The sequence below is a fragment of the Plecotus auritus genome, assembly GCF_963455305.1.
Source record: "Plecotus auritus genome assembly, chromosome: 6".
Classification (NCBI taxonomy): Eukaryota; Metazoa; Chordata; class Mammalia; order Chiroptera; family Vespertilionidae; genus Plecotus; species Plecotus auritus.
In genome coordinates, this window is record NC_137773.1 from 97356833 (window position 1) to 97370185 (window position 13353).

General features: G+C 50.3%; 2 protein-coding genes across 4 annotated transcripts; both read left to right on the forward strand.

Annotated features, from left to right (window-relative positions):
- Positions 1–1833: 1833 nt before the first annotated feature.
- KXD1 (KxDL motif containing 1) lies at positions 1834–10020 on the forward strand. 3 transcript variants are annotated; one of them, XM_080675658.1, is made up of 5 exons: positions 1834–1960; positions 4568–4686; positions 6343–6495; positions 7111–7157; positions 7940–10020. In XM_080675658.1, the coding sequence occupies exons 2-5, from the start codon at positions 4586–4588 to the stop codon at positions 8167–8169; spliced, it is 531 nt and encodes a 176-aa protein (XP_080531784.1). In that variant the 5' UTR covers positions 1834–1960; positions 4568–4585; the 3' UTR covers positions 8170–10020. The 3 variants fall into 3 exon arrangements, with proteins under 3 accessions (XP_080531784.1, XP_080531785.1, XP_080531786.1); XM_080675659.1 differs by having other exon boundaries at positions 1908–1960; positions 4527–4686; XM_080675660.1 differs by having other exon boundaries at positions 1931–2037.
- Positions 10021–10113: 93 nt separating this feature from the next.
- Positions 10114–13177, forward strand: UBA52 (ubiquitin A-52 residue ribosomal protein fusion product 1). Its single transcript, XM_080675661.1, has 5 exons — positions 10114–10188; positions 11099–11221; positions 11439–11525; positions 12812–12914; positions 12989–13177. The coding sequence occupies exons 2-5, from the start codon at positions 11119–11121 to the stop codon at positions 13080–13082; spliced, it is 387 nt and encodes a 128-aa protein (XP_080531787.1). The 5' UTR covers positions 10114–10188; positions 11099–11118; the 3' UTR covers positions 13083–13177.
- The last annotated feature ends 176 nt before the right edge of the window (positions 13178–13353 follow it).

Sequence of the window (13353 nt, forward strand, 5' to 3'; positions counted from 1 at the left end):
CCAGGCTCCCAGTTAACAAACTGAGAACCAGAAACATTATAATGTAGCATGCACATATCGTAAGGCCTCAACTAATGATAATGAATTGTTAGCATTTATTGAGCAATTACTATTTGCCCCATTTTGCTCATGATTTTCAGTATACTAGTATACACAAAGGGACAAATATAGTAGTAAATGTAGATGTGTGTATGCATGGATTAGTAGACATACAAATCTAATTCTGACAGTTGAGAGAGTCTCTAAGCAGTGAGCACACCCAGTACTCATAGCTTGGTTTTTAAATACCAGTCTATAAAAAAATTAACCAGGCTCCTTGGAGAAATGGCTGATTCCAACGATATCCCAAAACAAGCAAGGGAAAACTCAGAAAATGCTCAGAGAAAGATATATATTAAAAGGACAAAGGAGCTAACTTAAAGGAGCAGCAAAATAAGTAATATAGAAATTATAACATACAGAATAAAAAGTATTCATTAGTTCATAGTGATATAAATATGTGACTAAATACATAATTGGAGAATGGACAGCTCTTGTTTAAATACAATTACAATTAAAAACATATACACACAATCACCATTACACAAATATCACAGTAATAATTGTTGCTGGAAAGAGCCATGGACAGATGCTAAAACTAGTGGATGAAAAAAAATTTTTATGTCAAAACACACACACACACAGCCGAGACCGGTTTGGCTCAGTGGATGGAGCGTCGGCCTGCGGACTGAGGGGTCCCGGGTTCGATTCCGGTCAGGGGCATGTACCTTGGTTGCGGGCACATCCCCGGTGGGAGGTGTGCAGGAGGCAGCTGATCGATGTTTCTCTCTCATCGATGTTTCTAGCTCTCTATCCCTCTCCCTTCCTCTCTGTAAAATATCAATGAAATATATTTAAAAAAAACACACACACACACACACACACACACAAAGAAAACCTAGTGTCACCTGATTTGGCTCAGTGAATAGAGCGTCAATCTAGGGACTGAAGGGTCCCCGGTTAGATTTCCGTCTAGGGTACATGCCCGGGTTGCGGGCTCGATCCCCAGCAGGGGGCGTGCAGGAGGCAGCAGATCAATGATTCTCATTATTGCTGTTTCTATCTTTCTCTTTCCCTTCCTCTCTGAAATCAATAAAAATATATATTTTAAAACCTATGGTCTTTGCATTGTCTAAGGTATCTCCCCATAAGATACTTATTAATTGAAAAGGCTAAAATAATAACTTGATTGAGAAACTGGCAAGACACTGCCAAAAGCAAGTCATCCATCAGTCAACATCGCGTGCCTCCTAATATGATGCATTGAGGACACAGCATCGCTTCTATGAGATTCCTGCCTAAACTCCTTAATTTCAGTCTAATCCTGAGGAAATATTGGATAAACCCATATTGGTAAGTATTCTACAAAAGCAGTAGTCTTTAAAAGTGTCAAGGTCATAAAAGATTAAGAAAGACTGAAGAACTGTCACAGAGTGGAGTCTAAAAAGATGTAACTAAATGGGATCCTGCACCAGAAAAAAGTCAGCAAAAAGCAGAGCAGGGGTTTTTGAACCCAGATGAGTCTGATTCCAAGCCTGGAAAGCAGGACACTTGAGTCTGGGTCAACCACAGGCCACTCGAGCATTGTATGACATTGGGGAACTGCCTGCCGCTCTCAGACCTGTCTTACCATCTATAAAATCGGATGTCTTTCAGCCTCGTCCACCCCCTTCCGCTCTGCCTAGAAGCTCCGGCTTTGGAAACTACGCAGGCGCGATAGGGACTGCTGGACTGGCTATGCATTGTGACGCACACGAACAGGAGCTGCGTCTGAGCCCCACCCCTTCCTGCCGCGCCTCCACGTACCCAACTTGGTTCCGGGCTTGTAGCCTCCTTGCTAGTTCGTACGCAAGGTGCGTGGTGACGTCACGGCGACGCGGGCGCCATCCCGGAAGCGCGAGCAAGGCCGCCAGATGTGCAGGTGCCGCTGCCACCGACGCCGGGGCCCGAGTTCGGGGTGGGGTCGGGGCCGCCGGGACCGCTGGGGAGCCAGGCCAGGTCGGGCGCGGCCCCCGGGCTGTCGCGGGGGTGGGGCGTGCCACTGGACACTTCTGGGCACCTCTCCTGTACACGGGCCTCAGTTTCCCTGTGTGTTCAGTGGATCTGGGTGCAAGAGCTGGGGCCACCTGTGTTCAGACTGGGCAGTGTCACCCAGAATCGGGCATTGCCCTGCTTAGGCCTGTTTCCCGCTTTGCAGGGGTGGGGCGTGAGGGTATATGCGAGTCCCGCCCCCACTCCGGGGTTTTGCTAAGCTTGGGTGGCCAAATTAGTTTGTTAAATGACCTGGGTGGAATCATGGCGCCTCGACTCCTCGCCATTTGACCTTGGGCGACGGAGCCCACCAATGTGAGCTTTAGTTGCTCTCGGAGAGGAATGATAGTGTCTGTCTTGTAGGGGTAATTGGGAATTAAATTTACTCATATTCTTGGAAGCACCGGGGAGGCCGCCTCAAAACCCTAATTCCCACGTCCGTCCTAGGACTTGTTTACACTCCCCTTGGAGAAACAGCCTGCTCTATAGTTCAACTTTTTATCACTGTTGGAACCGTCAAAGAGTGTAGTCTAAAAAGATGTAACTAAAAGGGATCAGCACTGTGAGATTCTGATTTTTTATTATCATTTTCTGGATGAAAAAACTGATTGAGGTGACTCTCCCGAGGTCACACAGCTTCCCTCTCTGCGTGTTTCCCTCATAAATATATTTGAAGCAGGGCCCAGGTCCTTTTGGGGGTCATTTCCATCCTTTTGCGATCCAGACTGTTAGTCAAGGAAGCCTTCCTGAGAGAGGCAGCTGGGAATGGAGGGATGTGCCTTGGATCCCTCACATCTGGAAGCCAGATACAGGAAAGAGCCCTACTTTGAAGCAGAACCATTTCCTGCAGGTCCAAATCCTGCCGACTGCCAGACTTTAGCTATGGTCTCACCCCTCCCCCCCTACACATACACACACACACACACACACACACACACACACACACACACACACACACACACACGGCTCTGACCTTTGAGCCCAAGTATCCTGTTTATACATGATCATGCTTAAAGTGTAGAGACTGGATGCCTGTACCTGGCACATGGTGAGAGCTCAATAAACAGTGATACTGGCAGGGGGTAGGATTTCATCAGGTGTGGCAGCTTATTTCCAGAGGCAGGTGGGAGCTGCATCCTGCTAGCCAGATTCAGGACACAAATACTCTTGGCCTCCATGATGTTTATTTGCTAACATTTGTAAATTAGAAGATTTCACAGAAGAAAAAAAAATCTCTATTTCCATTTTGTTCCTGGAAAAAATCAGAAGTCTGTTAAGAAGCAATTGCTTAAAGAAGCTGCTGTGCTGTCATGGGTAGATACTGAACACCTGTGCAGATTCATGCCTTTGTAGATCCTGTGTACTATAGGCATTTGAGTTGTGACTCAGGTTCATTGTCTGTGTGACAATGGCCCAGTGGCTTAGTCTCTGAGCTTCAGTTTTCTCGCATATTAATAAGGGTAACAGTTCCCATGTATAAAGTTGTATCTTGTTTAGCTTAAAGTTGGTGCTCAGTAGAGGGTGGAGTAAGTGGAATCTGAAAGCCCTTTCTGATCCCTGTGTAAATCTTTGCCAATGGCAAGTGGGCCTTTCTATTGGCCATTAAATGTGTGGGCCCAGAACCAAGCTATGTCACAATTCTGGGTTTTTCCTGAAGCCCCCCCACCAGGAGGGTCATTGCTAACACTGTGGCCTTTCCTGCCCTGATCCAGAAAGTCCCCACCCAATGCAGTGGTTATGTGTGCCAGGGAAGCTGAGAGCCGCAGAGCCATCTGGGTTGCTGGGGCCCACAGCCTGGCTGCAGGTGCCTAAAACTCTTTAATTTGGTGTTAAAATTCTAGCATCAGAGCAGTTTGAAAGGTCTTGTTTGCCTCTGCCAAATGAAGTTCTGGTGGTCCCTTGATGTGCACCAGGTTCTGGGCTGGGCTCTGAAGACAGCAAACAAGCAAGAGACACAGGCCTTGACTCTCTTGGAGCTGATATCACTGAGATGACAGGCAAACAGGTCAACTATGATAATTTCAGACAGAAATGAGCCAGTGAAACAAAACAAGGTGGAGTGATGAGAGTGACCAGAGTAGGGGTAGTCATCAAGGACTTCCTGGGAGAGAAGACCCTGGAGGTGGTGATGATCTGAGGAGGCAGCCAAGCATGTTCTAGCAGTGGGGACAGCAGGTGCGAAGGCCCTAAAGTGCAAGGCAGGGAAGGGGGTTGGTGGGAGGAGGCAGGCAGATCAGTGCAGGTGGAAGGTGCCAGTGGCCTTGGGCACATTGAGAGTGGGTGTGGAGAGGAGAGATGGGATTCTGATGTACTTAGGTACAAATTATAAATATGACCTCCTGGAGTTCTCAAAAACCCTGCATTCCAAAGATGTCAACACTGAGGCTCAGATGGCAAGACTCACTTTAGCAGCCTGTGGGGTTCCCAGCCCCTTCTCTCTATCCCATCTTCCCCAGTGCCTGATGCAGACCAAAGACTTTCTTCCTGCCTGTTTCAGGCAGTGGAGGAGGAAGAGATGGATCCCCCGGCCCCGGCCTCGAGGGTCTTCTGCAGCCGCATCCTGAGCATGGTGAATGTGGATGATGTCAACGCCATCATCCTGGCCCAGAAGAACATGTGAGTGGTGGCCAAGGGCCCTGGGCCCAGGTGTGGGAAGGAATCCATTTTGCTGGCCAGCATTCTTGCCCTGCCCACCCCTACCCAGGCCCCACACTGGTGGTAAAATGAAGGAAATGAGCAAAGCTGCTGGCTGACTCCAAAGTAAATTTTTCCACGGCCTGAGGTGAGGCCGTGGCACAGGAAACAGGGCTTTAGGATGGTTTTGCAGCTGTGGATGGCATGGCAAAGACCGCAGCAGCTCCTGTCCCAAGGCTAGGGTAGAAAGTTGGGAGGATAGGATGGGGATATAAGGTAGCTGGTGGGCTGACTTCCTGTTGGGAGCCTGGTGTCTCAGAGCCTAGACCAGTGGTCGGCAAACTGCGGCTCACGAGCCACATGCGGCTCACAAGCCGCGGTTTGCCGCGCCGACCACTGACCTAGACTCTCGATTCCAGTAATTACAGGCTGTTGTTGTTCCTTGTGATTAAGCCCCTATCCCAGTGGTCGGCAAACTCATTAGTCAACAGAGCGGCAAACCACGGCTCCCGAGCCACATGTGGCTCCCGAGCCGCAGTTTGCTGACCACTGGCCTAGACTGTCTGCAGAGCACCTGGGGTCTCTTGAAGGGACCATGAATGCCCTTTTGCTCTCCCTGGGCTTGGCACCATGGCTACTGCAGCCCCATTCTGATTTGGCCTGATCTTTGGGGAGGAAGGGCTAACACAATCTTGGGACTTCATTTTTGTATCTTTTCTTTTTTTTAATCCTCACCCGAGAATATTTTTTCCATTGATTTTTAGAGAGTGAAAGAGAGGGAGGAGGGGAGAGAGAGATACATTGATTAGTTGCCTCCCACACGGGCCCCAACTGGGGCTGGGGCTCGAACCTGCAACCTAGGTACATGCTCTTGACTGGGAATTGAACCTGAGACCCTTCAGTCCATAGGCCGACACTCTAATCACTGAGCGAAACTGGCAAGAGCATTTTTGTATCTTTAAGCCGAAGGTTCTTCTCTCCATTTGACACAGCATGAACCTGATACTCTTATCTTCTTGCTCTGTGACAGGGTTGCTGGGTATGTGTGGGTATCAGCAATACTCCTCTTTCTCCTAGTTCTTTTTTTTAAATATTTTTTTTATTGATTTCGGACAGAAAGGGAGAGAGAGAGAGAAACATCAATGATGAGAGAGAATCATTGATCAGGTGCCTCTGCACATCCCCCAATGGGGATCGAGCCCACAACCTGGCATGTGCCCCAACTGGGAATCGAACTGTGACCTCCTAGTCCACAGGTCAGTGCTCAACCACTGAGCCATGCTGGCTGGGCTCTCATAGTTCTTTATGTGAGATTCAGACCTGGCCCTGGAGAATTACTGTCGTGAGGAGAGACAAAACCAGACACAAACTTTCCTGGCACCATGGTATCAGGGTTAGGCCAGAGAAACTACCTGTGGTTAAGGGAGTCAGAGGAGTCTGAGAGGGAGAGTGAAAGCTACATGAGAAAGGCACACCTGAATAGTGTTTTGAAGTTTGAATAGTAGTTTGCTATGTGGCTCAATCAAGTAGAGCTTTGTAGGACAAGGGAATGGCACATAGAACAGGAAAAGGGCTTAGCATACTCAGGTGGCAGAGCCCTGGAGACTGACCAGAAGCATTGGTGGCCTCTGCTACCAGGCTGGACCGCTTTGAGAAAACCAACGAGATGCTGGTGAACTTCAACAACCTATCAAACGCCCGCCTGCAGCAGATGAGCGAGCGCTTCCTGCACCACACAAGGACCCTGATGGAGATGAAGCGGGACCTGGACAGCATCTTCCGCAGGATCAGGTAAGTACTTGGCCCCACTGGCCTCTGCCTCCCCCTCCGAGCCTCAAGTCCTCCCGTCTTCAATAGGGCCCTCCACATAACAGAGTAACAGGGAGATCCAGCTCGCTTGTTTTTCAAGGCTTCATCTTTCACTTAGCATCCGGGATATGAACTCTGGCATAAAAATCACAAAGTTTCTGAATTTTATTTATCTTTTGAAAAAAATGCAACATAGCACCAGACACATGATGCAAAAAAGGCAGGCAAAAAGCAAACAGTGAAAAGCCAGCCTCCTGCCCCGCTATCCCTCTACCCAGATTTTCTCTCAAGAAACATATCAGATTGCTGGGTTTTAGGGTATGGGGAGCCAGCATTCTCACCTCCTCCGACTTGCTCATTGGGCCTCAGCCTGGCCCTAACACAGACACCCTCACCAAGGGTGCCCACACCGAGGGTGAGTTTTGCAGGGCTGAGTGCCTGGGCCTCTCTCCAGTCCAGGAGCACATGGGACAAGCAATGAGGGGGAAGTTCCCACCACCCACTCACCCAGAGCTGACAGCAAGGGTTGCTAGCCTGCATGTGGCCCAGCCTATCTGCTCAAGGGGTTCAGCCTATGTGCCTTCTCTTGCCCTGCAGGACGCTGAAAGGGAAGCTGGCCAGGCAGTACCCAGAGGCCTTCAGCCGTAAGTGTTACCCAGGGCTCCTTTGCCCCATGTTTGATCTTTGCAACCCTTGGATGCAACCTTCTTCATCCCAGGGTTGGTTTTTGGAAGGTTACCTCAAGGGCTGGTGGGTAATGGGTCCAAAGAGTCCTGGGACAGGGGGCAGGGGTGAGGGTGCTAGCCTGGCCTCAAGGCAACCTGTGGAGCTGGTGCTGGGACCAGGGTCCCCTCTCTGGGGGGAGGTGACAAGAACAATAGCAATCCTTGCCCCAGTAAGTGCTATATACCCTTACAAATAGGCTGTTACCCATCACCAGCTGTGAGGTGGGGACCATATCCCCATTTCACATGGCAAAGCTGAGGGCCAGAGGGGCACCTGCTTGTCAGAGGAAACACAGTGTTTCCTTACACCAAGCCTCAGTTTACCCCAGGTGCTGAATGGGCCAACAGCTCCTCAGAAAACCAGAGGTAGAGGCAATGACATTGCCATCAGCCCCAATTTATTGAGGAGGGAGCTAAGGCAAGGGCAGGTGAGGAGCCTGACTCAGGTGACACAGTTTAGGGCAGAGCCCAGCTCAGGCTTGACCCCAGGACCCATATCAGCCTGATCCAGAGAACCTGAGTCCTTACCTCACTTTGGAGGCCTCTCACCTGCCTGGGTCTCAGTTCCCTTTTTTAGAAAATGGATGAAGTCATGCCCCATGGCAGGGTGGGTGGGGGCTGCTGTCGGGGGCAGGGGGTCACAGGTCCAGTTAATCCCTCATCGTGGTGACTAAGCCAACTCCTGGGCCACCTTCCCCCAGATGTCCCAGAGGCATCACTCCTGGAGGAGGATGATGAAGACCCCATCCCGCCCAGCACCACGACCACCATTGCCACCTCGGAACAGAGCACAGGTTCCTGTGACACGAGCCCAGATACCATCTCACCCTCCCTCAGCCCTGGATTCGAGGACCTGTCCCAAATCCAGCCCAACTCCCCTGCCTTCAATGACCACAGCCAGATGGATGATAAGCAGATGTCGGGCCAGTAGCTCTGTTCCCAGGCACTCCAAGGGGTTCTAGGCCTCTCCAGGTGTCTGAGGTGACAGCAGATAACCCTGCCTGGAAACAGTCAGCTTTGCCACCCTATTCTGTCATCCAGGGCACCCTGGGGGATAAGGCTCCCTCCCAGCATTGTGGAATTCTGGGGAATCTGTCATTCTCACTCCTCCTTCACTGAGGCTATTTTTCTCCTGCAGACCCTCTGCCAGGCCAGGGGATGAGCAGCCAGCTGGAGTTGTTGGGCTGGGCACAAGGAATCTTTTCCAGAGCCAGGCCTGAGGTCTGCTCTGAACAACACTTAAAGGTTCCCAAAGACAAAAGCCAAATGTCCCCTGTCTCAGCACCAACTAGTGGACAGACACTAGCATGTCTCAGTTCACTCACACACCTACTAATTCTGGTCTCCCTGTCCCTTCCTCCAAGGAAAGTATTAAATACTTTCTCTAGTCAGTATCTCAAGGAGGTTTCTGAAACAGTTGTAGAAAGCTCAAGACCATCCACTCAGCCCCAAGTATGATAAAAGCCCACATTTGTCCACATTTGTCTGACCAAAGGTGTGAGCCCTGAGGGCCCTGCAGATCTCTCCCAGGGCCTCCATGAAGCCAAGCCACCTTGGAAAACATAATTTAACAGAATATTTTTGTATCTGATGTTTACAGATGCTGTTGGGAAGTTATCAATAAAAAGACTAAAAAGAGAAGGGTGTACCCAGCAGTGGCTTCCTTCCATCCTTGTGTCCATCAGCTCAGAAGGGGGACAGGTGCTGGAAGTGGGACAGGAGGGGGTGCAGCCATAACAACCCAGGTTCCTATAACCATTGCTCCAACACTATCCCTTTACCTCAGCGATTTCCAGCCTTTTTCATCTCATGGACACATAAACTAATACTAAAATTCTGTGGCACAACATAAAGTATATTTTTGCCAATATGAGAAAAAAAATGTTTTAAAAATTCTTGTGGCACTTGGGTTGAAAATCACTACATGCTTTACCTCCTTTGAATAACTCCTCCAGCTTTCAGTTGCAGGGTAGGCTCCTCAGGGAACTGAGATGGTCCCCTTCCCCATTAGAAACTCAGAGTCCTTGAATCTTTGAAGCACTTGCTTTTGCCTGACCCATAGGGGCGCTGGGAAGAGTTCAAAGAAATGAAGAGGTACACTGCCAAACCCACAAGTAACTTCTAGGTCCTCACCTCTTTAATACGCCCGCCACTTTTTAGCCATCCGGAAGTCCGCTAGGTCTCACCCCATTTTCTTTAAGTATAATATTTTTAAATCGATTTTAGAGAGACAGGGAGAGAAACATCCATGTGAGAGAGAAACATTGATTTGTTGCTTATACGCGGGATGGAACCCACAACCTGGGCATGTGCCCTGACCCGAAATCCAACCAGCGAACCTTCTGCGCACAGCAAATCCCTCAACCAAGTGAGCCACAACGGCCAGGACCCCACCCCATTTTCTTGAGCCGATGCACCAATCCTACCTGTTCTCCCTGCTCCCAGGCGCGCCGCCCTCAAATCCATCAGCGCACAGCCGCCAGAAAGTTTTAGAATAACTGGCTCTGGGTGTTAAGTACCTACGTGGCTCCCAAGGGTCCCAGGCCTCCTACCTTTCCTGCTACACCCCCGCTTCCAATACCCGCAGACCCTCTGCTTAATGCCTCGATTTAGCACAAAAGTCTACTCCACCCAATAAGTACTCGAGTTCCCACAACGTCGGGTCTTCAGCCGACCCTGAAACAGCGGGTAAAAACACCTGGTAAAAACACCTGGTAAAGTGTGGCAGACTTCTCAGGTGACCAGCGGCGGAAGTGCACACCCGGAAGCAGGTGAGCGACACTCCCGGCTTCGTTCTCCAGCACACAACTCGGCGGTGGGGCGGGGCACGACGCGCGGCGCGAATTGTGACGCATGCGTGTAGCGTACTCAGTGCGCAGGCGCTCTCGGAGGCAATTCGACGGTTTCCGGTTCCGCCGTCCTCTTTCTCGTCAACGAGGCGGCGGAGCAGGTTGGTGGTAGTGTCCGTGCGGGTCTGCGTTGTGTCGGGGTCGAGCGGGAGGTACGGGGCCGAGGCAGCGGACGGGACGGTCCCAGTCCGTTCGTGCGGGCAAGGCTCCGCGGGTCAGCTAAGTAGCGCGTACTGGGCCAGTGTTCTGGTCCCCAGGAGGCGAACCGGCCTTTGGGAGAATGGCTTGCCCGCGCCGCCGGCTTAAGCTATTTGACTGGGCCTTGGGGTGGGGGTTTGGTCTCCTTGTGCAGATCCAAGTTAATGGGTGGGATATTAAGCATGTAACTTTTTCTCTGTACTTTAAAAGTATTAAAACCTCATCCCCACCCCCTAAGTAGGGTTCCCACCTATCTCTTTTCTACATTTGTAAAGAAGAATCCGGTAGTGTCCATCTTGTAGGTGTGTTTTTTTGAAAATGAAAACAAATGCCTGTTTAAACAAGTATGTGGCACCTGGTTGGCAGATAGGTTGGAGCAAAGCAAGAGGTGTGGTCTAAGAAGTTTGGGGGTAACTGAGAAGGAAGCCAGAGTGAGTATGAGCCATAGTTGGAGAGGAGAGGACCTGGAGGGGAATGACTATTAAGATGGGATTCCCACCCAAACTGCAGGAAGGGTACTTTGTAGAGATGTGGTTAGGGGTTAATGAAGGGGGCGGGGGGGGGGGGGAAGAGGGAGGATGGATTGATGGAACCTCCAGATCACACTTGGGGAAAATGAGTAAGGCAAAATGGTGCCCTGGCCAGGTACTTCTCCTTGCATCTGCAGACTTGGAGGGATGGAAGGTTACAGGCACTGGGGTGGGCCTACAGTTGGGCTCCATGAAGAGACAGCACTGGCAGTCAGGCCTTAGGCAGGTCAGCCCCCCCAGGTCAAGATGCTCGGGCCTGACAGTACTCCCTACTTTGTTCCAGCCTCCCCAGCAGACGCAGAAATGCAGATCTTTGTGAAGACCCTGACTGGCAAGACTATCACCCTTGAGGTTGAGCCCAGTGACACCATTGAGAATGTCAAAGCTAAAATCCAAGACAAGGAGGGTAAGTTTGGGTAGCTATGGGTGCTGAAGCCTTGCCAATGCTGCTTCTGCATAATTTCAGGAAGGCATTTTATCTGGGTTTCCCTTCGGACAGATTGGGTTTCCCTTCGGACAGATTGGGGTTAATGGTGGAGAAGGCGGGGTGGGGGCGCGAGCGAGGGGGGCAAGGAGCTGCCAATAATGCTTGCCAGAGACTCTGAGTTTCTCTCAATCCCCAGGCATCCCGCCTGACCAGCAGCGTCTGATTTTTGCGGGCAAACAGCTAGAGGATGGTCGCACTCTCTCAGACTACAATATTCAGAAAGGTATTGAGTGTGTGTTGGCTGAACGGGGCCCCATAAAACCTGGGGCCCAGGTGGAACATGGGTGTCAGTGGTTTTTTGTTTTTGTCTTTTTGTTTATTCTCACCGAGGATAGTTTTCCCCTTGGTTTTTAGAAAGGGGAGGGGAGGGGGAAGAAACTTTGATTGGTTGCCTCCCGCACACACCCCAATCGGGGGCAGGGAAGGAACCGGAAAACCAGGTATGTGCCCCAGACTGGGAATAGAACCCAAGACCCTCCAGTGTGTGGCTGATGCTCTCACCATTGTTCAACACTGGTCAGGGCTGTTTTGTCTTCTTAAGCTTCACCTGAAGACATGCTTGTTTGGTTTGTTTTTTGTTTGTTTGTTAGTCCTCACCCTGGGATATTTTTCCCATTGACTTTTAGAGTGGAAGGCGGGGTGGGGGGGGTGTCGATTTGTTGCCTTCCCATACACACCCGAAACTTAATTATGTGCCCTGACCAGGAATCAAACCTGCAGCCTTTTGGTGTAGGGGATGAAGCTCCAACCAACTGAGCCACAGTGGCCAGGGCAGAGGGGTGTGGTCCTTAAGGTGAGGATCAGAGGAGGTGGGGGAGACTACTTGCTTTTATAAGGTACTGTTTTCGTCCCTGGAAAACATCTCATGATTGATACCTGTGTTTCCAAATGGCAGTAGTTTCCCATGTTCTTGTTCACCTTATCTTTCTCTCTTTTGTTGTTAATCCTCACCCAAGGATATAGTTCTCATTGATTTTTAGAGTGGAAAGAAGGGGAGAGAGACATTGACATAGATGTGAGACACATCGATGCAGTTGCCTCCCGCACTTAACCTCAGCCAGGGCTGGTTGGTGATCACGCTTGCAGTCCAAGAGCTGATGTACTATCTACTGAGCAAACTGGCTAGGCTAGGGCCACCTTTTCTTTTTTAAAATGTGTGTTTTGTTTTGTTTTGTTTTAAATGTAACTACTATGAAGGAAATCAGTGTCACTCTTTGCAGCAACAGGCTTTAACTGTTCTGCCAAGCAAAAATAAAAGGTCAGCCTCACACCACTTAGAAATTACCTTACCTGTTGGGAATCCAGCTGGACAGCATTGTTGGCTTTTTTATTTTTTTTAATTAGCGATAATCGTGCCTTGGATAAACCTCATTGGCTACAATACTGCCACTGCGCAAAGCTATGTTGGCATTTATTAGCCTCAGACTCAAAGGCTCTGTCCTGCATCTGCAGGCCAGGTGCTGGGCCCAGGATGAGTCACTGCCTCTCCCCAATCCTCATTTCCTATAGAGTCCACCCTGCACTTGGTGCTTCGTCTGAGAGGTGGCATCATCGAACCCTCCCTCCGCCAGCTCGCGCAAAAGTACAACTGTGACAAGATGATCTGCCGCAAGTAAGCATGCTTGGGGGTGGGGCCTGGTGAAGAGGGGTCAGGTGCCCTGACCAATCCTTCCTTTCTCTGCTCAGGTGTTATGCCCGCCTGCACCCCCGTGCTGTCAACTGCCGCAAGAAGAAGTGTGGCCACACCAACAACCTGCGCCCCAAGAAGAAGGTTAAATAAGGCCCCTCCACCAACTCCTTGGGTCCACAGGGCAGCTTTCTACCTGAACCCTGTGATGCTGGGGCCTCAATAAAGTTTCTCTTTTGTTGACTGGAGCAGTAACTGGTGTCCATGTGGCTGGTCTGTCCAGTGGGAAAGGTGGCCAGGTGTGGGTATCTCCCTTAGGGACTCCCTGTTTTGTGAGTCCTTGCGTGTTCAGGGTGTGGATGGGTTCCAGAAAGTTAGGAACACCCCACCTAGTGGAAAACACCTGTTCTCAGTTTTAAATCTT

Bases quoted from the DNA above. Each gene is read 5' to 3' on its own strand.
- KXD1 (XM_080675658.1), top strand. From the start codon at position 4,586: ATGGATCCCCCGGCCCCGGCCTCGAGGGTCTTCTGCAGCCGCATCCTG. The intron at 4,687-6,342 runs GTGAGTGGTGGC...CTCTGCTACCAG, and splicing joins ATCCTGGCCCAGAAGAACAT to GCTGGACCGCTTTGAGAAAA. The intron at 6,496-7,110 runs GTAAGTACTTGG...CTTGCCCTGCAG, and splicing joins AGCATCTTCCGCAGGATCAG to GACGCTGAAAGGGAAGCTGG.
- UBA52 (XM_080675661.1), top strand. From the start codon at position 11,119: ATGCAGATCTTTGTGAAGACCCTGACTGGCAAGACTATCACCCTTGAG. The intron at 11,222-11,438 runs GTAAGTTTGGGT...CTCAATCCCCAG, and splicing joins TAAAATCCAAGACAAGGAGG to GCATCCCGCCTGACCAGCAG. The intron at 12,915-12,988 runs GTAAGCATGCTT...TTCTCTGCTCAG, and splicing joins GACAAGATGATCTGCCGCAA to GTGTTATGCCCGCCTGCACC.